Below are 26,181 nucleotides of genomic sequence, written 5' to 3'. Positions count from 1 at the left end.
ACTCCCAACTAGGCCACTTCTAGTTAGTAACAGTCAAATCTGTACCACTCCCACTAGACCACTTCTAGTTAGTAACAGTCAAATCTGTACCACTCCCACTAGGCCACCTCTAGTTAGTAACAGTCAAATCTGTACCACTCCCAACTAGGCCACTTCTAGTTAATAACAGTCAAATCTGGACCACTCCCACTAGGCCTCTTCTAGTTAGTAACAGTCAAATCTGTACCACTCCCACTAGGTCACTTCTAGTTAGTAACAGTCAAATCTGTACCACTCCCAACTAGGCCACTTCTAGTTAATAACAGTCAAATCTGTACCACTCCCACTAGGCCACTTCTAGTTAGTAACAGTCAAATCTGTACCACTCCCAACTAGGCCACTTCTAGTTAATAAGTCAAATCTGTACCACTCCCAACTAGGCCACTTCTAGTTAATAACAGTCAAATCTGTACCACTCCCAACTAGGTCACTTCTAGTTAGTAACAGTCAAATCTGTACCACTCCCAACTAGGCCACTTCTAGTTAGTAACAGTCAAATCTGTACCACTCCCAACTAGGTCACTTCTAGTTAGTAACAGTCAAATCTGTACCACTCCCACTAGGTCACTTCTAGTTAGTAACAGTCAAATCTGTACCACTCCCAACTAGGTCACTTCTAGTTAGTAACAGTCACATCTGTACCACTCCCACTAGGTCACTTCTATTTAATAACAGTCAAATCTGTACCACTCCCAACTAGGCCTCTTCTAGTTAATAACAGTCAAATCTGTACCACTCCCACTAGGTCACTTCTAGTTAGTAACAGTCACATCTGTACCACTCCCAACTAATCCTCTTCTAGTTAATAACAGTCAAATCTGTACCACTCCCAACTAATCCTCTTCTAGTTAATAACAGTCAAATCTGTACCACTCCCAACTAATCCTCTTCTAGTTAATAACAGTCAAATCTGTACCACTCCCAACTAATCCTCTTCTAGTTAATAACAGTCAAATCTGTACCACTCCCACTAGGCCACTTCTAGTTAGTAACAGTCAAATCTGTACCACTCCCACTAGGCCACTTCTAGTTAATAACAGTCAAATCTGTACCACTCCCACTAGGCCACTTCTAGTTAGTAACAGTCAAATCTGTTCCACTCCCACTAGGCCACTTCTAGTTAATAACAGTCAAATCTGTTCCACTCCCAACTAGGCCACTTCTAGTTAGTAACAGTCAAATCTGTTCCACTCCCAACTAGGCCACTTCTAGTTAGTAACAGTCAAATCTGTACCACTCCCAACTAGGTCACTTCTAGTTAGTAACAGTCAAATCTGTACCACTCCCAACTAGGTAACTTCTAGTTAGTAACAGTCAAATCTGTACCACTCCCAACTACTCCACTTCTTGGTAATAACAGTCAAATCTGTACCACTCCCACTAGGCCACTTCTAGTTAGTAACAGTCAAATCTGTACCACTCCCACTAGGTCACTTCTAGTTAGTAACAGTCAAATCTGTACCACTCCCAACTACTCCACTTCTTGGTAATAACAGTCAAATCTGTACCACTCCCACTAGGCCACTTCTAGTTAGTAACAGTCAAATCTGTACCACTCCCACTAGGTCACTTCTAGTTAGTAACAGTCAAATCTGTACCACTCCCACTAGGCCACTTCTAGTTAATAACAGTCAAATCTGTACCACTCCCAACTAGGCCACTTCTAGTTAGTAACAGTCAAATCTGTACCACTCCCAACTAGGTCACTTCTAGTTAGTAACAGTCAAATCTGTACCACTCCCAACTACTCCACTTCTTGGTAATAACAGTCAAATCTGTACCACTCCCACTAGGCCACTTCTAGTTAGTAACAGTCAAATCTGTACCACTCCCACTAGGTCACTTCTAGTTAGTAACAGTCAAATCTGTTCCACTCCCAACTAGGCCACTTCTAGTTAGTAACAGTCAAATCTGTTCCACTCCAACTAGGCCACTTCTAGTTAGTAACAGTCAAATCTGTACCACTCCCAACTAGGTCACTTCTAGTTAGTAACAGTCAAATCTGTACCACTCCCAACTAGGTAACTTCTAGTTAGTAACAGTCAAATCTGTACCACTCCCAACTACTCCACTTCTTGGTAATAACAGTCAAATCTGTACCACTCCCACTAGGCCACTTCTAGTTAGTAACAGTCAAATCTGTACCACTCCCACTAGGTCACTTCTAGTTAGTAACAGTCAAATCTGTACCACTCCCAACTAGGCCTCTTCTAGTTAGTAACAGTCAAATCTGTACCACTCCCAACTAGGCCACTTCTATTTAATAACAGTCAAATCTGTACCACTCCCAACTAGGTCATTTCTAGTTAGTAACAGTCAAATCTGGACCACTCCCAACTAGGTCACTTCTAGTTAGTAACAGTCAAATCTGGACCACTCCCAACTAGGCCACTTCTAGTTAGTGACAGTCAAATCTGTACCACTCCCACTAGGCCACTTCTAGTTAGTAACAGTCAAATCTGGACCACTCCCAACTAGGCTACTTCTAGTTAGTAACAGTCAAATCTGTACCACTCCCAACTAGGCCACTTCTAGTTAGTAACAGACAAATCTGTACCACTCCCACTAGGCCACTTCTAGTTAGTAACAGTCAAATCTGTACCACTCCCAAGTAGGCCACTTCTAGTTAGTAACAGTCAAATCTGGACCACTCCCAACTAGGCCACTTCTAGTTAGTAACAGTCAAATCTGTACCACTCCCAACTAGGTCACTTCTAGTTAATAACAGTCAAATCTGTACCACTCCCAACTAGGCCTCTTCTAGTTAGTAACAGTCAAATCTGTACCACTCCCAACTAGGCCTCTTCTAGTTAGTAACAGTCAAATCTGTACCACTCCCAACTAGGCCTCTTCTAGTTAGTAACAGTCAAATCTGGACCACTCCCAACTAGGCCACTTCTAGTTAGTAACAGTCAAATCTGTACCACTCCCAACTAGGCCTCTTCTAGTTAATAACAGTCAAATATGTACCACTCCCACTAGGCCACTTCTAGTTAGTAACAGTCAAATCTGTACCACTCCCAACTACTCCACTTCTTGGTAATAACAGTCAAATCTGTACCACTCCCACTAGGCCACTTCTAGTTAGTAACAGTCAAATCTGTACCACTCCCACTAGGTCACTTCTAGTTAGTAACAGTCAAATCTGTTCCACTCCCAACTAGGCCACTTCTAGTTAGTAACAGTCAAATCTGTTCCACTCCCAACTAGGCCACTTCTAGTTAGTAACAGTCAAATCTGTACCACTCCCAACTAGGTCACTTCTAGTTAGTAACAGTCAAATCTGTACCACTCCCAACTAGGTAACTTCTAGTTAGTAACAGTCAAATCTGTACCACTCCCAACTACTCCACTTCTTGGTAATAACAGTCAAATCTGTACCACTCCCACTAGGCCACTTCTAGTTAGTAACAGTCAAATCTGTACCACTCCCACTAGGTCACTTCTAGTTAGTAACAGTCAAATCTGTACCACTCCCAACTAGGCCTCTTCTAGTTAATAACAGTCAAATATGTACCACTCCCAACTAGGCCACTTCTATTTAATAACAGTCAAATCTGTACCACTCCCAACTAGGTCACTTCTAGTTAGTAACAGTCACATCTGGACCACTCCCAACTAGGTCACTTCTAGTTAGTAACAGTCAAATCTGGACCACTCCCAACTAGGCCACTTCTAGTTAGTAACAGTCAAATCTGGACCACTCCCAACTAGGTCACTTCTAGTTAGTAACAGTCAAATCTGGACCACTCCCAACTAGGTCACTTCTAGTTAGTAACAGTCAAATCTGGACCACTCCCAACTAGGTCACTTCTAGTTAGTGACAGTCAAATCTGTACCACTCCCACTAGGCCACTTCTAGTTAGTAACAGTCAAATCTGGACCACTCCCAACTAGGCTACTTCTAGTTAGTAACAGTCAAATCTGTACCACTCCCAACTAGGCCACTTCTAGTTAGTAACAGTCAAATCTGTACCACTCCCACTAGGCCACTTCTAGTTAGTAACAGTCAAATCTGTACCACTCCCAACTAGGTCACTTCTAGTTAATAACAGTCAAATCTGGACCACTCCCAACTAGGCCACTTCTAGTTAGTAACAGTCAAATCTGTACCACTCCCAACTAGGTCACTTCTAGTTAATAACAGTCAAATCTGGACCACTCCCAACTAGGCCACTTCTAGTTAGTAACAGTCAAATCTGTACCACTCCCAACTAGGTCACTTCTAGTTAGTAACAGTCAAATCTGTTCCACTCCCAACTAGGTCAGTAACAGTCAAATCTGTACCACTCCCAACTAGGCCTCTTCTAGTTAATAACAGTCAAATCTGGACCACTCCCACTAGGCCTCTTCTAGTTAGTAACAGTCAAATCTGTACCACTCCCAACTAGGTCACTTCTAGTTAGTAACAGTCAAATCTGTACCACTCCCACTAGGCCACTTCTAGTTAGTAACAGTCAAGTCTGTACCACTCCCAACTAGGCCACTTCTAGTTAATAACAGTCAAGTCTGTACCACTCCCAACTAGGCCACTTCTAGTTAATAACAGTCAAATCTGGACCACTCCCAACTAGGCCACTTCTAGTTAATAACAGTCAAATCTGTACCACTCCCAACTAGGTCACTTCTAGTTAATAACAGTCAAATCTGTACCACTCCCAACTAGGCCTCTTCTAGTTAATAACAGTCAAATCTGTACCACTCCCACTAGGCCTCTTCTAGTTAGTAACAGTCAAGTCTGTACCACTCCCAACTAGGCCACTTCTAGTTAATAACAGTCAAATCTGGACCACTCCCAACTAGGCCTCTTCTAGTTAGTAACAGTCAAATCTGTACCACTCCCAACTAGGCCACTTCTAGTTAGTAACAGTCAAATCTGGACCACTCCCAACTAGGCCACTTCTAGTTAGTAACAGTCAAATCTGTACCACTCCCACTAGGTCACTTCTAGTTAGTAACAGTCAAATCTGTACCACTCCCAACTAGGTCACTTCTAGTTAATAACAGTCAAATCTGTACCACTCCCAACTAGGTCACTTCTAGTTAATAACAGTCAAATCTGTACCACTCCCACTAGGCCTCTTCTAGTTAGTAACAGTCAAATCTGTACCACTCCCAACTAGGTCACTTCTAGTTAGTAACAGTCAAATCTGGACCACTCCCAACTAGGCCACTTCTAGTTAGTAACAGTCAAATCTGTACCACTCCCACTAGGCCTCTTCTAGTTAGTAACAGTCAAATCTGTACCACTCCCAACTAGGTCACTTCTAGTTAATAACAGTCAAATCTGTACCACTCCCACTAGGCCTCTTCTAGTTAGTAACAGTCAAGTCTGTACCACTCCCAACTAGGCCACTTCTAGTTAATAACAGTCAAATCTGGACCACTCCCAACTAGGCCTCTTCTAGTTAGTAACAGTCAAATCTGTACCACTCCCAACTAGGCCACTTCTAGTTAGTAACAGTCAAATCTGGAGCACTCCCAACTAGGCCACTTCTAGTTAGTAACAGTCAAATCTGTACCACTCCCACTAGGTCACTTCTAGTTAGTAACAGTCAAATCTGTACCACTCCCAACTAGGTCACTTCTAGTTAATAACAGTCAAATCTGTACCACTCCCAACTAGGTCACTTCTAGTTAATAACAGTCAAATCTGTACCACTCCCAACTAGGCCACTTCTAGTTAATAACAGTCAAATCTGTACCACTCCCAACTAGGCCACTTCTAGTTAGTAACAGGCAAGTCTGTACCACTCCCAACTAGGCCACTTCTAGTTAATAACAGTCAAATCTGGACCACTCCCACTAGGCCTCTTCTAGTTAGTAACAGTCAAATCTGTACCACTCCCAACTAGGTCACTTCTAGTTAGTAACAGTCAAATCTGTACCACTCCCACTAGGCCACTTCTAGTTAATAACAGTCAAATCTGTACCACTCCCAACTAGGTCACTTCTAGTTAGTAACAGTCAAATCTGTACCACTCCCAACTAGGCCACTTCTAGTTGGTAACAGTCAAATCTGTACCACTCCCAACTAGGTCACTTCTAGTTAGTAACAGTCAAATCTGTTCCACTCCCAACTAGGCCTCTTCTAGTTAGTAACAGTCAAATCTGTTCCACTCCCAACTAGGTCACTTCTAGTTAGTTACAGTCAAATCTGTTCCACTCCCAACTAGGCCTCTTCTAGTTAGTAACAGTCAAATCTGTTCCACTCCCACTAGGCCACTTCTAGTTAATAACAGTCAAATCTGTACCACTCCCAACTAGGCCACTTCTAGTTAGTAACAGTCAAATCTGTACCACTCCCAACTACTCCACTTCTAGGTAATAACAGTCAAATCTGTACCACTCCCAACTAGGTCACTTCTAGTTGGTAACAGTCAAATCTGGACCACTCCCAACTAGGCCTCTTCTAGTTAGTAACAGTCAAATCTGGACCACTCCCAACTAGGCCACTTCTAGTTAGTAACAGTCAAATCTGTACCACTCCCACTAGGCCACTTCTAGTTAGTAACAGTCAAATCTGTACCACTCCCACTAGGCCACTTCTAGTTAGTAACAGTCAAATCTGTACCACTCCCAACTAGGTCACTTCTAGTTAGTAACAGTCAAATCTGTACCACTCCCAACTAGGTCACTTCTAGTTAGTAACAGTCAAATCTGTTCCACTCCCAACTAGGCCACTTCTAGTTAGTAACAGTCAAATCTGTACCACTCCCACTAGGCCACTTCTAGTTAGTAACAGTCAAATCTGTACCACTCCCAACTAGGTCACTTCTAGTTAATAACAGTCAAATCTGTACCACTCCCAACTAGGTCACTTCTAGTTAATAACAGTCAAATCTGGACCACTCCCAACTAGGCCACTTCTAGTTAGTAACAGTCAAATCTGTACCACTCCCAACTAGGTCACTTCTAGTTAGTAACAGTCAAATCTGTTCCACTCCCAACTAGGTCAGTAACAGTCAAATCTGTACCACTCCCAACTAGGCCTCTTCTAGTTAATAACAGTCAAATCTGGACCACTCCCACTAGGCCTCTTCTAGTTAGTAACAGTCAAATCTGTACCACTCCCAACTAGGTCACTTCTAGTTAGTAACAGTCAAATCTGTACCACTCCCACTAGGCCACTTCTAGTTAGTAACAGTCAAGTCTGTACCACTCCCAACTAGGCCACTTCTAGTTAATAACAGTCAAGTCTGTACCACTCCCAACTAGGCCACTTCTAGTTAATAACAGTCAAATCTGGACCACTCCCAACTAGGCCACTTCTAGTTAATAACAGTCAAATCTGTACCACTCCCAACTAGGTCACTTCTAGTTAATAACAGTCAAATCTGTACCACTCCCAACTAGGCCTCTTCTAGTTAATAACAGTCAAATCTGTACCACTCCCAACTAGGTCACTTCTAGTTAGTAACAGTCAAATCTGGACCACTCCCAACTAGGCCACTTCTAGTTAGTAACAGTCAAATCTGTACCACTCCCACTAGGCCTCTTCTAGTTAGTAACAGTCAAATCTGTACCACTCCCAACTAGGTCACTTCTAGTTAATAACAGTCAAATCTGTACCACTCCCACTAGGCCTCTTCTAGTTAGTAACAGTCAAGTCTGTACCACTCCCAACTAGGCCACTTCTAGTTAATAACAGTCAAATCTGGACCACTCCCAACTAGGCCTCTTCTAGTTAGTAACAGTCAAATCTGTACCACTCCCAACTAGGCCACTTCTAGTTAGTAACAGTCAAATCTGGAGCACTCCCAACTAGGCCACTTCTAGTTAGTAACAGTCAAATCTGTACCACTCCCACTAGGTCACTTCTAGTTAGTAACAGTCAAATCTGTACCACTCCCAACTAGGTCACTTCTAGTTAATAACAGTCAAATCTGTACCACTCCCAACTAGGTCACTTCTAGTTAATAACAGTCAAATCTGTACCACTCCCAACTAGGCCACTTCTAGTTAATAACAGTCAAATCTGTACCACTCCCAACTAGGCCACTTCTAGTTAGTAACAGTCAAGTCTGTACCACTCCCAACTAGGCCACTTCTAGTTAATAACAGTCAAATCTGGACCACTCCCAACTAGGCCTCTTCTAGTTAGTAACAGTCAAATCTGTACCACTCCCAACTAGGTCACTTCTAGTTAGTAACAGTCAAATCTGTACCACTCCCACTAGGCCACTTCTAGTTAATAACAGTCAAATCTGTACCACTCCCAACTAGGTCACTTCTAGTTAGTAACAGTCAAATCTGTACCACTCCCAACTAGGCCACTTCTAGTTAGTAACAGTCAAATCTGTACCACTCCCAACTAGGTCACTTCTAGTTAGTAACAGTCAAATCTGTTCCACTCCCAACTAGGCCTCTTCTAGTTAATAACAGTCAAATCTGTACCACTCCCAACTAGGTCACTTCTAGTTAGTAACAGTCAAATCTGGACCACTCCCAACTAGGCCACTTCTAGTTAGTAACAGTCAAATCTGTACCACTCCCACTAGGCCTCTTCTAGTTAGTAACAGTCAAATCTGTACCACTCCCAACTAGGTCACTTCTAGTTAATAACAGTCAAATCTGTACCACTCCCACTAGGCCTCTTCTAGTTAGTAACAGTCAAATCTGTACCACTCCCAACTACTCCACTTCTAGGTAATAACAGTCAAATCTGTACCACTCCCAACTAGGCCTCTTCTAGTTAGTAACAGTCAAATCTGTACCACTCCCAACTAGGCCACTTCTAGTTAGTAACAGTCAAATCTGGAGCACTCCCAACTAGGCCACTTCTAGTTAGTAACAGTCAAATCTGTACCACTCCCACTAGGTCACTTCTAGTTAGTAACAGTCAAATCTGTACCACTCCCAACTAGGTCACTTCTAGTTAATAACAGTCAAATCTGTACCACTCCCAACTAGGTCACTTCTAGTTAATAACAGTCAAATCTGTACCACTCCCAACTAGGCCACTTCTAGTTAATAACAGTCAAATCTGTACCACTCCCAACTAGGCCACTTCTAGTTAGTAACAGTCAAGTCTGTACCACTCCCAACTAGGCCACTTCTAGTTAATAACAGTCAAATCTGGACCACTCCCACTAGGCCTCTTCTAGTTAGTAACAGTCAAATCTGTACCACTCCCAACTAGGTCACTTCTAGTTAGTAACAGTCAAATCTGTACCACTCCCACTAGGCCACTTCTAGTTAATAACAGTCAAATCTGTACCACTCCCAACTAGGTCACTTCTAGTTAGTAACAGTCAAATCTGTACCACTCCCAACTAGGCCACTTCTAGTTAGTAACAGTCAAATCTGTACCACTCCCAACTAGGTCACTTCTAGTTAGTAACAGTCAAATCTGTTCCACTCCCAACTAGGCCTCTTCTAGTTAGTAACAGTCAAATCTGTTCCACTCCCAACTAGGTCACTTCTAGTTAGTTACAGTCAAATCTGTTCCACTCCCAACTAGGCCTCTTCTAGTTAGTAACAGTCAAATCTGTTCCACTCCCACTAGGCCACTTCTAGTTAATAACAGTCAAATCTGTACCACTCCCAACTAGGCCACTTCTAGTTAGTAACAGTCAAATCTGTACCACTCCCAACTACTCCACTTCTAGGTAATAACAGTCAAATCTGTACCACTCCCAACTAGGTCACTTCTAGTTGGTAACAGTCAAATCTGTACCACTCCCACTAGGCCACTTCTAGTTAGTAACAGTCAAATCTGTACCACTCCCAACTAGGTCACTTCTAGTTAGTAACAGTCAAATCTGTACCACTCCCAACTAGGTCACTTCTAGTTAGTAACAGTCAAATCTGTTCCACTCCCAACTAGGCCACTTCTAGTTAGTAACAGTCAAATCTGTACCACTCCCACTAGGCCACTTCTAGTTAGTAACAGTCAAATCTGTACCACTCCCAACTAGGTCACTTCTAGTTAATAACAGTCAAATCTGGACCACTCCCAACTAGGCCACTTCTAGTTAGTAACAGTCAAATCTGTACCACTCCCAACTAGGTCACTTCTAGTTAATAACAGTCAAATCTGGACCACTCCCAACTAGGCCACTTCTAGTTAGTAACAGTCAAATCTGTACCACTCCCAACTAGGTCACTTCTAGTTAGTAACAGTCAAATCTGTTCCACTCCCAACTAGGTCAGTAACAGTCAAATCTGTACCACTCCCAACTAGGCCTCTTCTAGTTAATAACAGTCAAATCTGGACCACTCCCACTAGGCCTCTTCTAGTTAGTAACAGTCAAATCTGTACCACTCCCAACTAGGTCACTTCTAGTTAGTAACAGTCAAATCTGTACCACTCCCACTAGGCCACTTCTAGTTAGTAACAGTCAAGTCTGTACCACTCCCAACTAGGCCACTTCTAGTTAATAACAGTCAAGTCTGTACCACTCCCAACTAGGCCACTTCTAGTTAATAACAGTCAAATCTGGACCACTCCCAACTAGGCCACTTCTAGTTAATAACAGTCAAATCTGTACCACTCCCAACTAGGTCACTTCTAGTTAATAACAGTCAAATCTGTACCACTCCCAACTAGGCCTCTTCTAGTTAATAACAGTCAAATCTGTACCACTCCCACTAGGCCTCTTCTAGTTAGTAACAGTCAAGTCTGTACCACTCCCAACTAGGCCACTTCTAGTTAATAACAGTCAAATCTGGACCACTCCCAACTAGGCCTCTTCTAGTTAGTAACAGTCAAATCTGTACCACTCCCAACTAGGCCACTTCTAGTTAGTAACAGTCAAATCTGGACCACTCCCAACTAGGCCACTTCTAGTTAGTAACAGTCAAATCTGTACCACTCCCACTAGGTCACTTCTAGTTAGTAACAGTCAAATCTGTACCACTCCCAACTAGGTCACTTCTAGTTAATAACAGTCAAATCTGTACCACTCCCAACTAGGTCACTTCTAGTTAATAACAGTCAAATCTGTACCACTCCCACTAGGCCTCTTCTAGTTAGTAACAGTCAAATCTGTACCACTCCCAACTAGGTCACTTCTAGTTAGTAACAGTCAAATCTGGACCACTCCCAACTAGGCCACTTCTAGTTAGTAACAGTCAAATCTGTACCACTCCCACTAGTCCTCTTCTAGTTAGTAACAGTCAAATCTGTACCACTCCCAACTAGGTCACTTCTAGTTAATAACAGTCAAATCTGTACCACTCCCACTAGGCCTCTTCTAGTTAGTAACAGTCAAGTCTGTACCACTCCCAACTAGGCCACTTCTAGTTAATAACAGTCAAATCTGGACCACTCCCAACTAGGCCTCTTCTAGTTAGTAACAGTCAAATCTGTACCACTCCCAACTAGGCCACTTCTAGTTAGTAACAGTCAAATCTGGAGCACTCCCAACTAGGCCACTTCTAGTTAGTAACAGTCAAATCTGTACCACTCCCACTAGGTCACTTCTAGTTAGTAACAGTCAAATCTGTACCACTCCCAACTAGGTCACTTCTAGTTAATAACAGTCAAATCTGTACCACTCCCAACTAGGTCACTTCTAGTTAATAACAGTCAAATCTGTACCACTCCCAACTAGGCCACTTCTAGTTAATAACAGTCAAATCTGTACCACTCCCAACTAGGCCACTTCTAGTTAGTAACAGTCAAGTCTGTACCACTCCCAACTAGGCCACTTCTAGTTAATAACAGTCAAATCTGGACCACTCCCACTAGGCCTCTTCTAGTTAGTAACAGTCAAATCTGTACCACTCCCAACTAGGTCACTTCTAGTTAGTAACAGTCAAATCTGTACCACTCCCACTAGGCCACTTCTAGTTAATAACAGTCAAATCTGTACCACTCCCAACTAGGTCACTTCTAGTTAGTAACAGTCAAATCTGTACCACTCCCAACTAGGCCACTTCTAGTTAGTAACAGTCAAATCTGTACCACTCCCAACTAGGTCACTTCTAGTTAGTAACAGTCAAATCTGTTCCACTCCCAACTAGGCCTCTTCTAGTTAGTAACAGTCAAATCTGTTCCACTCCCAACTAGGTCACTTCTAGTTAGTTACAGTCAAATCTGTTCCACTCCCAACTAGGCCTCTTCTAGTTAGTAACAGTCAAATCTGTTCCACTCCCACTAGGCCACTTCTAGTTAATAACAGTCAAATCTGTACCACTCCCAACTAGGCCACTTCTAGTTAGTAACAGTCAAATCTGTACCACTCCCAACTACTCCACTTCTAGGTAATAACAGTCAAATCTGTACCACTCCCAACTAGGTCACTTCTAGTTGGTAACAGTCAAATCTGGACCACTCCCAACTAGGCCTCTTCTAGTTAGTAACAGTCAAATCTGGACCACTCCCAACTAGGCCACTTCTAGTTAGTAACAGTCAAATCTGTACCACTCCCACTAGGCCACTTCTAGTTAGTAACAGTCAAATCTGTACCACTCCCACTAGGCCACTTCTAGTTAGTAACAGTCAAATCTGTACCACTCCCAACTAGGTCACTTCTAGTTAGTAACAGTCAAATCTGTACCACTCCCAACTAGGTCACTTCTAGTTAGTAACAGTCAAATCTGTTCCACTCCCAACTAGGCCTCTTCTAGTTAGTAACAGTCAAATCTGTACCACTCCCACTAGGTCACTTCTAGTTAATAACAGTCAAATCTGTACCACTCCCAACTAGGTCACTTCTAGTTAGTAACAGTCAAATCTGTACCACTCCCAACTAGGCCTCTTCTAGTTAGTAACAGTCAAATCTGTACCACTCCCAACTAGGTCACTTCTAGTTAGTAACAGTCAAGTCTGTACCACTCCCAACTAGGCCACTTCTAGTTAATAACAGTCAAATCTGTACCACTCCCAACTAGGTCACTTCTAGTTAGTAACAGTCAAATCTGTACCACTCCCAACTAGGCCTCTTCTAGTTAGTAACAGTCAAATCTGTACCACTCCCAACTAGGTCACTTCTAGTTAGTAACAGTCAAGTCTGTACCACTCCCAACTAGGCCACTTCTAGTTAATAACAGTCAAATCTGTTCCACTCCCAACTAGGTCACTTCTAGTTAGTAACAGTCAAATCTGTACCACTCCCAACTAGGTCACTTCTAGTTAGTAACAGTCAAATCTGTACCACTCCCAACTAGGTCACTTCTAGTTAGTAACAGTCAAATCTGTTCCACTCCCAACTAGGCCTCTTCTAGTTAGTAACAGTCAAATCTGTTCCACTCCCAACTAGGTCACTTCTAGTTAGTAACAGTCAAATCTGTACCACTCCCAACTAGGCCTCTTCTAGTTAATAACAGTCAAATCTGTACCACTCCCAACTAGGCCACTTCTAGTTAATAACAGTCAAATCTGTACCACTCCCAACTAGGCCACTTCTAGTTAGTAACAGTCAAATCTGTACCACTCCCAACTAGGTCACTTCTAGTTAGTAACAGTCAAATCTGTTCCACTCCCAACTAGGCCTCTTCTAGTTAGTAACAGTCAAATCTGTTCCACTCCCAACTAGGTCACTTCTAGTTAGTAACAGTCAAATCTGTTCCACTCCCAACTAGGCCTCTTCTAGTTAGTAACAGTCAAATCTGTACCACTCCCAACTACGTCACTTCTAGTTAGTAACAGTCAAATCTGTACCACTCCCAACTAGGCCACTTCTAGTTAGTAACAGTCAAATCTGTACCACTCTCAACTAGGTCACTTCTAGTTACTAACAGTCAAATCTGTACCACTCCCAACTAGGCTACTTCTAGTTAGTAACAGTCAAATCTGTACCACTCCCAACTAGGTCACTTCTAGTTAGTAACAGTCAAATCTGTACCACTCCCAACTAGGTCACTTCTAGTTAGTAACAGTCAAATCTGTACCACTCCCACTAGGCCACTTCTAGTTAGTAACAGTCAAATCTGTACCACTCCCAACTAGGCCTCTTCTAGTTAGTAACAGTCAAATCTGTTCCACTCCCAACTAGGTCACTTCTAGTTAGTAACAGTCAAATCTGTACCACTCCCACTAGGCCTCTTCTAGTTAATAACAGTCAAATCTGTACCACTCCCACTAGACCTCTTCTAGTTAGTAACAGTCAAATCTGTACCACTCCCAACTAGGTCACTTCTAGTTAGTAACAGTCAAATCTGTACCACTCCCAACTAGGCCACTTCTAGTTAGTAACAGTCAAATCTGTTCCACTCCCAACTAGGCCTCTTCTAGTTAATAACAGTCAAATCTGTACCACTCCCAACTAGGCCACTTCTAGTTAGTAACAGTCAAATCTGTACCACTCCCAACTAGGCCACTTCTAGTTAGTAACAGTCAAATCTGTACCACTCCCAACTAGGCCACTTCTAGTTAGTAACAGTCAAATCTGTACCACTCCCACTAGGTCACTTCTAGTTAGTAACAGTCAAATCTGTACCACTCCCAACTAGGTCACTTCTAGTTAGTAACAGTCAAATCTGTTCCACTCCCAACTAGGTCATTTCTAGTTAGTAACAGTCAAATCTGTACCACTCCCAACTAGGTCACTTCTAGTTAGTAACAGTCAAATCTGTACCACTCCCAACTAGGTAACTTCTAGTTAATAACAGTCAAATCTGTTCCACTCCCAACTAGGCCACTTCTAGTTAGTAACAGTCAAATCTGTACCACTCCCAACTAGGTCACTTCTAGTTAGTAACAGTCAAATCTGTAACACTCCCAACTAGGTAACTTCTAGTTAATAACAGTCAAATCTGTTCCACTCCCAACTAGGCCACTTCTAGTTAGTAACAGTCAAATCTGTACCACTCCCAACTAGGTCACTTCTAGTTAGTAACAGTCAAATCTGTAACACTCCCAACTAGGCCACTTCTAGTTAGTAACAGTCAAATCTGTACCACTCCCAACTAGGTCACTTCTAGTTAGTAACAGTCAAATCTGGACCACTCCCAACTAGGTCACTTCTAGTTAGTAACAGTCAAGTCTGTACCACTCCCAACTAGGTCACTTCTAGTTAGTAACAGTCAAATCTGTACCACTCCCAACTAGGTCACTTCTAGTTAGTAACAGTCAAATCTGTTCCACTCCCAACTAGGCCTCTTCTAGTTAGTAACAGTCACATCTGTACCACTCCCAACTAGGCCACTTCTAGTTAGTAACAGTCAAATCTGTACCACTCCCACTAGGCCTCTTCTAGTTAGTAACAGTCACATCTGTACCACTCCCAACTAGGCCACTTCTAGTTAATAACAGTCACATCTGTACCACTCCCAACTAGGCCACTTCTAGTTAGTAACAGTCAAATCTGGACCACTCCCAACTAGGCCTCTTCTAGTTAGTAACAGTCAAATCATTACCACTCCCAACTAGGCCACTTCTAGGTAATAACAGTCAAATCTGTACCACTCCCAACTAGGCCACTTCTAGTTAGTAACAGTCAAATCTGTACCACTCCCAACTAGGTCACTTCTAGTTAATAACAGTCAAATCTGTACCACTCCCACTAGGTCACTTCTAGTTAGTAACAGTCAAATCTGTACCACTCCCACTAGGCCACTTCTAGTTAGTAACAGTCACATCTGTACCACTCCCACTAGGCCACTTCTAGTTAGTAACAGTCAAATCTGTACCACTCCCAACTAGGCCACTTCTAGTTAGTAACAGTCAAGTCTGTACCACTCCCACTAGGCCACTTCTAGTTAATAACAGTCAAATCTGTACCACTCCCAACTACTCCACTTCTAGGTAATAACAGTCAAATCTGTACCACTCCCACTAGGCCACTTCTAGTTAGTAACAGTCAAATCTGTACCACTCCCACTAGGCCACTTCTAGTTAGTAACAGTCAAATCTGTACCACTCCCAACTAATCCTCTTCTAGTTAATAACAGTCAAATCTGTACCACTCCCAACTAGGTCACTTCTAGTTAGTAACAGTCAAATCTGTACCACTCCCACTATGCCACTTCTAGTTAATAACAGTCAAATCTGTACCACTCCCAACTAGGCCACTTCTAGTTAGTAACAGTCACATCTGTACCACTCCCAACTAGGCCTCTTCTAGTTAGTAACAGTCAAATCTGTACCACTCCCAACTAGGCCACTTCTAGTTAATAACAGTCAAATCTGTACCACTCCCAACTAGGCCACTTCTAGTTAGTAACAGTCAAGTCTGTACCACTCCCAACTAGGCCACTTCTAGTTAGTAACAGTCAAATCTGTACCACTCCCAACTAGGTCACTTCTAGTTAGTAACAGTCAAATCTGTACCACTCCCAACTAGGCCACTTCTAGTTAATAACAGTCAAATCTGTACCACTCCCAACTACTCCACTTCTAGTTAATAACAGTCAAATCTGTACCACTCCCAACTAATCCTCTTCTAGTTAATAACAGTCAAATCTGTACCACTCCCAACTAGGTCACTTCTAGTTAGTAACAGTCAAATCTGTACCACTCCCACTAGGCCACTTCTAGTTAATAACAGTCAAATCTGTACCACTCCCACTAGGTCACTTCTAGTTAGTAACAGTCACATCTGTACCACTCCCAACTAATCCTCTTCTAGTTAATAACAGTCAAATCTGTACCACTCCCAACTAGGTCACTTCTAGTTAGTAACAGTCAAATCTGTACCACTCCCACTAGGCCACTTCTAGTTAATAACAGTCAAATCTGTACCACTCCCACTAGGTCACTTCTAGTTAGTAACAGTCACATCTGTACCACTCCCAACTAGGTCACTTCTAGTTAGTAACAGTCAAATCTGGACCACTCCCACTAGGCCACTTCTAGTTAATAACAGTCAAATCTGTACCACTCCCAACTAGGTCACTTCTAGTTAATAACAGTCAAATCTGTACCACTCCCAACTAGGTCACTTCTAGTTAGTAACAGTCAAATCTGTACCACTCCCAACTAGGCCTCTTCTAGTTAGTAACAGTCAAATCTGTACCACTCCCAACTAGGTCACTTCTAGTTAGTAACAGTCAAGTCTGTACCACTCCCAACTAGGCCACTTCTAGTTAATAACAGTCAAATCTGTACCACTCCCAACTAGGTCACTTCTAGTTAATAACAGTCAAATCTGTACCACTCCCAACTAGGTCACTTCTAGTTAGTAACAGTCAAATCTGTACCACTCCCACTAGGCCACTTCTAGTTAATAACAGTCAAATCTGTACCACTCCCACTAGGCCACTTCTAGTTAGTAACAGTCACATCTGTACCACTCCCAACTAGGCCACTTCTAGTTAGTAACAGTCAAATCTGTACCACTCCCAACTACTCCACTTCTAGGTAATAACAGTCAAATCTGTACCACTCCCAACTAGGCCTCTTCTAGTTAGTAACAGTCAAATCTGTACCACTCCCAACTAGGTCACTTCTAGTTAGTAACAGTCAAATCTGTTCCACTCCCAACTAGGCCTCTTCTAGTTAGTAACAGTCACATCTGTACCACTCCCAGCTACGTCACTTCTAGTTAGTAACAGTCACATCTGTACCACTCCCAACTAGGCCACTTCTAGTTACTAACAGTCAAATCTGTACCACTCCCAACTAGGCCACTTCTAGTTAGTAACAGTCAAATCTGTACCACTCCCAACTAGGTCACTTCTAGTTACTAACAGTCAAATCTGTTCCACTCCCAACTAGGCCTCTTCTAGTTAGTAACAGTCAAATCTGTTCCACTCCCACTAGGCCACTTCTAGTTAGTAACAGTCAAATCTGTACCACTCCCAACTAGGTCACTTCTAGTTAATAACAGTCAAATCTGTACCACTCCCAACTAATCCTCTTCTAGTTAATAACAGTCAAATCTGTACCACTCCCAACTAGGTCACTTCTAGTTAGTAACAGTCAAATCTGTACCACTCCCACTAGGCCACTTCTAGTTAATAACAGTCAAATCTGTACCACTCCCAACTAGGCCACTTCTAGTTAGTAACAGTCACATCTGTACCACTCCCAACTAGGCCACTTCTAGTTAATAACAGTCAAATCTGTACCACTCCCACTAGGTCACTTCTAGTTAGTAACAGTCAAATCTGTACCACTCCCAACTAGGCCACTTCTAGTTAATAACAGTCAAATCTGTACCACTCCCAACTAGGCCTCTTCTAGTTAATAACAGTCAAATCTGTACCACTCCCAACTAGGTCACTTCTAGTTAGTAACAGTCAAATCTGTACCACTCCCAACTACTCCACTTCTAGTTAATAACAGTCAAATCTGTACCACTCCCAACTAGGCCACTTCTAGTTAATAACAGTCAAATCTGTACCACTCCCAACTACTCCACTTCTAGTTAGTAACAGTCAAATCTGTACCACTCCCAACTAGGTCACTTCTAGTTAGTAACAGTCAAATCTGTACCACTCCCAACTAATCCTCTTCTAGTTAATAACAGTCAAATCTGTACCACTCCCAACTAGGTCACTTCTAGTTAGTAACAGTCAAATCTGTACCACTCCCACTAGGCCACTTCTAGTTAATAACAGTCAAATCTGTACCACTCCCACTAGGTCACTTCTAGTTAGTAACAGTCACATCTGTACCACTCCCAACTAATCCTCTTCTAGTTAATAACAGTCAAATCTGTACCACTCCCAACTAGGTCACTTCTAGTTAGTAACAGTCAAATCTGTACCACTCCCACTAGGCCACTTCTAGTTAATAACAGTCAAATCTGTACCACTCCCACTAGGTCACTTCTAGTTAGTAACAGTCAAATCTGTACCACTCCCAACTAGGTCACTTCTAGTTAGTAACAGTCAAATCTGGACCACTCCCACTAGGCCACTTCTAGTTAATAACAGTCAAATCTGTACCACTCCCAACTAGGTCACTTCTAGTTAATAACAGTCAAATCTGTACCACTCCCAACTAGGTCACTTCTAGTTAGTAACAGTCAAATCTGTACCACTCCCAACTAGGCCTCTTCTAGTTAGTAACAGTCAAATCTGTACCACTCCCAACTAGGTCACTTCTAGTTAGTAACAGTCAAATCTGTACCACTCCCACTAGGCCACTTCTAGTTAATAACAGTCAAATCTGTACCACTCCCACTAGGTCACTTCTAGTTAGTAACAGTCAAATCTGGACCACTCCCACTAGGCCACTTCTAGTTAATAACAGTCAAATCTGTACCACTCCCAACTAGGTCACTTCTAGTTAATAACAGTCAAATCTGTACCACTCCCAACTAGGTCACTTCTAGTTAGTAACAGTCAAATCTGTACCACTCCCAACTAGGCCTCTTCTAGTTAGTAACAGTCAAATCTGTACCACTCCCAACTAGGTCACTTCTAGTTAGTAACAGTCAAGTCTGTACCACTCCCAACTAGGCCACTTCTAGTTAATAACAGTCAAATCTGGACCACTCCCAACTAGGTCACTTCTAGTTAATAACAGTCAAATCTGTACCACTCCCAACTAGGTCACTTCTTGTTAGTAACAGTCAAATCTGTACCACTCCCACTAGGCCACTTCTAGTTAATAACAGTCAAATCTGTACCACTCCCACTAGGCCACTTCTAGTTAGTAACAGTCACATCTGTACCACTCCCAACTAGGCCTCTTCTAGTTAGTAACAGTCAAATCTGTACCACTCCCAACTACTCCACTTCTAGGTAATAACAGTCAAATCTGTACCACTCCCAACTAGGCCACTTCTAGTTAGTAACAGTCAAATCTGTTCCACTCCCAACTAGGCCTCTTCTAGTTAGTAACAGTCACATCTGTACCACTCCCAACTACGTCACTTCTAGTTAGTAACAGTCACATCTGTACCACTCCCACTAGGTCACTTCTAGTTAGTAACAGTCACATCTGTACCACTCCCAACTAGGCCACTTCTAGTTAGTAACAGTCAAATCTGTACCACTCCCACTAGGTCACTTCTAGTTAGTAACAGTCACATCTGTACCACTCCCAACTAGGCCACTTCTAGTTAGTAACAGTCAAATCTGTACCACTCCCACTAGGCCACTTCTAGTTAGTAACAGTCAAATCTGTACCACTCCCACTAGGCCACTTCTAGTTAGTAACAGTCAAATCTGTACCACTCCCACTAGGTCACTTCTAGTTAGTAACAGTCACATCTGTACCACTCCCAACTAGGCCACTTCTAGTTAGTAACAGTCAAATCTGTACCACTCCCAACTAGGCCACTTCTAGTTAGTAACAGTCAAATCTGTACCACTCCCAACTACGTCACTTCTAGTTAGTAACAGTCAAATCTGTACCACTCCCAACTAGGTCACTTCTAGTTAGTAACAGTCACATCTGTACCACTCCCAACTAGGTCACTTCTAGTTAGTAACAGTCAAATCTGTACCACTCCCAACTAGGTCACTTCTAGTTAGTAACAGTCAAATCTGTACCACTCCCAACTAGGCCACTTCTAGTTAGTAACAGTCAAATCTGTACCACTCCCAACTAGGTCACTTCTAGTTAGTAACAGTCAAATCTGTTCCACTCCCAACTAGGTCACTTCTAGTTAGTAACAGTCAAATCTGTACCACTCCCAACTAGGCCACTTCTAGTTAGTAACAGTCAAATCTGTACCACTCCCACTAGGTCACTTCTAGTTAGTAACAGTCACATCTGTACCACTCCCAACGAGGCCACTTCTAGTTAGTAACAGTCAAATCTGTACCACTCCCAACTAGGTCACTTCTAGTTAATAACAGTCAAATCTGTACCACTCCCAACTAGGTCACTTCTAGTAAGTAACAGTCAAATCTGTACCACTCCCAACTAGGTCACTTCTAGTTAGTAACAGTCAAATCTGTACCACTCCCAACTAGGCCTCTTCTAGTTAGTAACAGTCAAATCTGTACCACTCCCAACTAGGTCACTTCTAGTAAGTAACAGTCAAATCTGTACCACTCCCAACTAGGCCTCTTCTAGTTAGTAACAGTCAAATCTGTACCACTCCCACTAGGTCACTTCTAGTTAGTAACAGTCAAATCTGTACCACTCCCAACTAGGTCACTTCTAGTTAGTAACAGTCAAATCTGTACCACTCCCAACTAGGCCACTTCTAGTTAGTAACAGTCAAATCTGGACCACTCCCAACTAGGTCACTTCTAGTTAATAACAGTCAAATCTGTACCACTCCCACTAGGCCACAGTCAAATCAAAGGGCCATGTTTGTGTTTGAAATGATGCTATCTACAGTAGTTTTATGTCAGTGTAAAGACTATGTTATATTTTCTACAATAGGCTATGCTATCTACAGTAGATTTATGTCAGTGTAAAGACTATGTTATATTTTCTACAATAGGCTATGCTATCATCAGTAGATTTTTGTCAGTGTAAACGCTGTGTTCAAAGCGGAATCTGACTTCAAAGCAGAATTGTGTCAACAATACATGTGATTCCTCCTCCAAACACTGACATTGTCACAAGGTAGATGTTTAAACCATAACACTGATAACACTGTTATCATCATGTCAAAAACATTTCAAGTTCATCATTGATGTCAAGTTACCATTCATTGTTGAATGGTACCATTACTGACTGTGACTGTTGGGTTTGTGTTTACAGTCGCGGAGTGTTGACAAGCAGCATGCGGTCATCAACTATGAGGTGACCAGCGATGAGCACAAAGTCAAGGACCTGGGCAGCCTGAACGGGGTGAGTAAAAGGGGAGGAGAAGACATGTTTACAGGTCAGAGCTGCAAACATGTCAGAGGTTGTGCTTCATCTTTAGGCCAATCAAATTTGCTCCAGCTTTGACTTGAGAGGAATTGACAGGGCTGAGATAATTACCTGACCTTTTAAATGTGTGTCACATGGCATTAACAGAATGCATTCTCAAATGACATGCCCCTTTTTTCCACACCATGATCTTTTCACGGCAGAGAAAAAACATGTTGAAGTGCTCTTCCTGCCACATGGTGTGTGTGAGTCATGTGTTAGTTGTCCTAGTTCTGCTGATGACTCAGTGTGTAACTTACTCAGTGTGTAGGCTAACCCACTAGCCTGGAACAACTGTGAAGCATTCTCCCAGGCAGGAAGCTGGAGTCATAAGCTCTTCCTCCTGAGTCATGCTTCAGGATTCCTCCCCTGTCGTTCGAGGGCCCATGGCGACAGGAAGTAGCACTACATCCCATGGTGGGCCAATCAGAGCCTGACTGCTGAATGCCCTGCACATCTTACTCAACTTGAGGATAGATTTTGAATCAACAGTGTATGTTCAATCTATATGTCCAGGACTCTGTTTTGATAAATTCTGATAGCAAAAACAGCTAGCCTACAGTCATAACTGTCTCTTCTAATTAGACACTGCAACCACCTCTCAGCTAACACTTCTATTACCCATTGTAACCGTTCTTCTCTTTTAGAGTGACTTTAAACTGGACTTGTGACTATAAAAAAAGTTTGATTATTTCTATGCTCTCCATGAAGGACCCAGGTAGAAACAAGTACCTCTTGTCCCTTTCATCAAGTTCTGTCACACTATTTAGAGGTCAGACAGAGACAGGCACAGAGTCAGGGAACTTAATCGGTGTCAGTGATGATTGAAAATGCTTGGTCAGTGAGGCCAGCGCTGCCAATGTTTTCCTGGCCCCGCTCTGCACCCATCATCTGACATACCTTCCGTAAACAGACCCCGTCAGCTGATTCAATGTCTCTGGCTGCAGTGTGGGACATTTTTCACATCACCTGATTATTTAAGGCGCTCTCTTTCCTTTTATAATGGCACTATGGCTGGTTCTTATGGGGGTTGGAGAGATCTGCAAGACAGTCAGAAATCACATTTACTTAAGATTTTTACAGTAGCGATGTAATACGGCCCTAATCCAATTTCTCGCCATCAACTTTTGCCTGCAGGTTTGTGGTGATTTGTAACTGAGCATGAAAGGTAATGTATTCTGGTTTAAATGTAGCCTGAAATGAAGTTTGCAGGGAACAGTTTCCCTAAATTCATTATGTAACTCAAGTCTGAGCCACAAGGGTTTTAAGCAATGAGAACTGGGCTGGCACGCCTGGCACTGGAGAGAGGCGGAGGGCAGTCAATTTATAATGTGCTATTTATAATGTGCTCCAAGTCCTTACAAACAGGTTTTCCCTCTTTTCTCTCCACACAGACATTTGTGAATGATGTCCGAATTCAGGAGCAGATGTATGTCACGTTAAAGATTGATGACAAGCTGAGGTTTGGATATGATATCCTTTCAATCATTCAGTCCTTAACATTTTAATGACACAACATTACTGCAATCTAAATAACCTGACATGAGGCATCTGTTCACTTCATTGCTCTCGTCCACTGATCATTTGTCAAGCTGTATGATCTGCAAATGTCAAACTGTCATCCACTGTGGCCTCGGCCTGACTGTTGTGTGTGTAATGAATTGGCTGTGAGGATAGATGCAAACAGTGTGAAAGTGTATTCCCTTAACCTGTTCCACATATCAACCTGTTCACGGTGTTGCAAGGGGAGATGACTGTCCCAGACGAGGCTCTTCAGGTATGACACTACACAGTACATACAACCCTTTACATATTGTACTGGAATGGAATGTACACTACCATTCAAAAGTTTGGGGTCACTTAGAAATGTCCTTGTTTTTGAAAGAAAGGCAATTTTTTTGTCCATTAAAATAACATAAAATTTATCAGAAATACAGTGTAGACATTGTTAATGTTGTAACTGACTATTGTATCTGGAAACAACATATTTTTAATGGAATATCTACATAGGTGTACAGAGGCCCATTATCAGCAACCATCACTCCTGTGTTCCAATAGCACGTTGTGTTAGCTAATCCAAGTTTATTATTTAAAAGGCTAATTGATCATTAGAAAACTATTTTGCAATTATGTTAGCACATCTGAAACCTGTTGTGCAGATTAAAGAAGCAATACAACTGGCCTTCTTTAGACTAGTTGAGTATCTGGAGCATCAGAATTTGTTGGTTCGATTACAGGCTCAAAATGGCCAGAAGCAAATACCTTTCTTCTGAAACTCGTCAGTCTATTCTTGTTCCGAGAAATGAAGGCTATTCCATGCGAGAAATTACCATGAAACTGAAGATCTCGTCCAAAGCTGTGTACTACTCCCTTCACAGAACAGAGCAAACTGGCTCTAACCAGAATAGAAAGAGGAGTGGGAGGCCCCGGTGCACAACTGAGCAAGAGGACAAGTACATTAGTGTCTAGTTCGAGAAACAGACACATCACAAGTCCTCAACTTGGCAGCTTCATTAAATAGTACCCACAAAACATCAGTGCAAATGGAGGATTCTTTGGCGAAAGCAAAGTTTGAAGGACACAATTATTATTTCAATTTAAAATCATTATTTATAAACTTGTCAACGTCTTTATTATATTTCCTATTCATTTTGCATCTCCTTTCATGTATGTTTTCATGGAAAACAAGGACATTTCTAATGTGTCCTAAATCTCCACCCGGCACAGCCAGAAGAGGACTGGCCACCCCTCATAGCCTGGTTCCTCTCTAGGTTTCTTCCTACGTTTTGGCCTTTCTAGGGAGTTTTTCCTAGCCACCGTGCTTCTACACCTGTATTGCTTGCTGTTTGGAGTTTTAGGCTGGGTTTCTGTACAGCACTTTGAGATATCAGTTGATGTAAGAAGGGCTATATAAATACATTTGATTTGATTTAAGTGTCTCCAAACTTTTGAACGGTAGTGTATGTAACCTTTTCCCACTTTGTAACACATCAGAATGTGGAAAAAGTCAATGAGTGTGAATACTGTTTGAAGGCGCTGTATATCAGAATATCTATGTTGTACTCAATATCAGGGCTATCTGGGATGCTAATTTCTGCTAAATATGAAGTAGCAACGGTTATACCATAGTATAACAAAGTGTCTGTAAGTACAGGGTCTTCCGAAAGGATTCACACCCCTCGATTTTTTCTAAATGTTGTTGTGTTACAGCCTGAGTTTAAAATTACATTTTGATTTTTGGTTGCTGGCCTATAGACAATACCATATAATGCCAAAGTGGAGGTGAAATTATGTCTTTTGACATTTTTTTACAAATTAATAAAAAATGAAAAGCTGAAAGGTCTTGAGTCAATAAGTCTTCAACCCCTTTGTTATGGAAAGCCTAAATAAGTTCAGGAGTAAAAATGTGTTTAACAAGTCACATAATAAGTTGCATGGACTCATTCTGTGTGCAATAATAGTGTTTAACATGCTTTTTGAATGACTACCTCATCTCTGTACCCGAGGGAGATTTTCCAATGCCTCACAAAGAAGGGGACCTATTGATGGGTAAAACATTATTAATTACATGGTGATGCCATTAATTACACTTTGGATGGTGTATCAATATACCCAGTCACTACAAAGATACAGGCGTTCTTCCTAACTCAGTTGCCGGAGAGGAAGGAAACTGCTCAGGGATTTAACCATGAGAACAATGGTGACTTTAAAACAGCTACCGAGTTTAATGGCTGTGATAGGAGAAAACTGAAAATATTCCATAACATGCATCTGTTTGCAACAAGGCACTAAAGTAATACTGCACAGAATGTGGCAAAGCAATTCGCTTTTGGTCCTGAATACATAATATTATGTTTGGGGCAAATCCAATACAGCATATTACGGAGTACCACTCTTCAAATTTCAAGCATAGAGTGGCTGCATCATGTTAACGGTATGCTTGTAATCCTTAAGGACTGGGGAATTTTTCAGGATAAAAAACAAACGTAATGGAGCTAAGCACAGGCAAAATCCTAGAGGAAAACCTGGTTCAGTCTGCTTTCCACCAGACACTGGGAGATGAATTCACCCTCCAGCAGAACAATAACCTAAAACACAAGGCCAAAACTAAACTGGAGTTGCTTACCAAGAAGACAGTGAATGTTTTTGAATGGCCGAGTTACAGTTTTGGCTTAAATCTATTTGAAAATCTATGGCAATACCTGAACATGGTTGTCTAGCAATGATCAACAACTAATTTCACAGCTTCAATAATTTTGAAAAGAATAATGGGCAAATGTTGCACAATCCAGGTGTGGAAAGCTCTTAGAGACTTACCCATTAAGCTCACAGCTGTAATCACTGCCAAAGGTGCTTCTACAAAGTATTGACTCAGGGGTATGAATACTTATATAAATGAGATTTCATTTTCAATACATTTGCCCCAAAAAATCTAAAAATATGTTTTCACTTTGTCATTATTGGGTATTGTGTGTAGATGGGTGAGA

At 42.0% G+C, this 26,181-nt stretch overlaps 1 protein-coding gene across 2 annotated transcripts in view; it reads left to right on the top strand.

Moving 5' to 3' along the window:
• Positions 1–26,181, top strand: part of LOC129863237 (centrosomal protein of 170 kDa-like) — a 122,990-nt gene that overhangs the window by 52,351 nt on the left and 44,458 nt on the right. For both annotated transcript variants that reach the window (XM_055935156.1, XM_055935151.1), the window contains exons 3-5: positions 21,542–21,631; positions 23,089–23,172; positions 23,418–23,471. In XM_055935156.1, coding sequence (XP_055791131.1) covers positions 21,542–21,631; positions 23,089–23,172; positions 23,418–23,471 — 228 coding nt within the window. The remainder of the gene's footprint in view (positions 1–21,541; positions 21,632–23,088; positions 23,173–23,417; positions 23,472–26,181) is intronic.

This window comes from Salvelinus fontinalis, chromosome 1, assembly GCF_029448725.1.
Source record: "Salvelinus fontinalis isolate EN_2023a chromosome 1, ASM2944872v1, whole genome shotgun sequence".
Classification (NCBI taxonomy): Eukaryota; Metazoa; Chordata; class Actinopteri; order Salmoniformes; family Salmonidae; genus Salvelinus; species Salvelinus fontinalis.
Note: the sequence above shows the minus strand (reverse complement) of the source record. Positions and strands in the feature narration are given on the sequence as shown.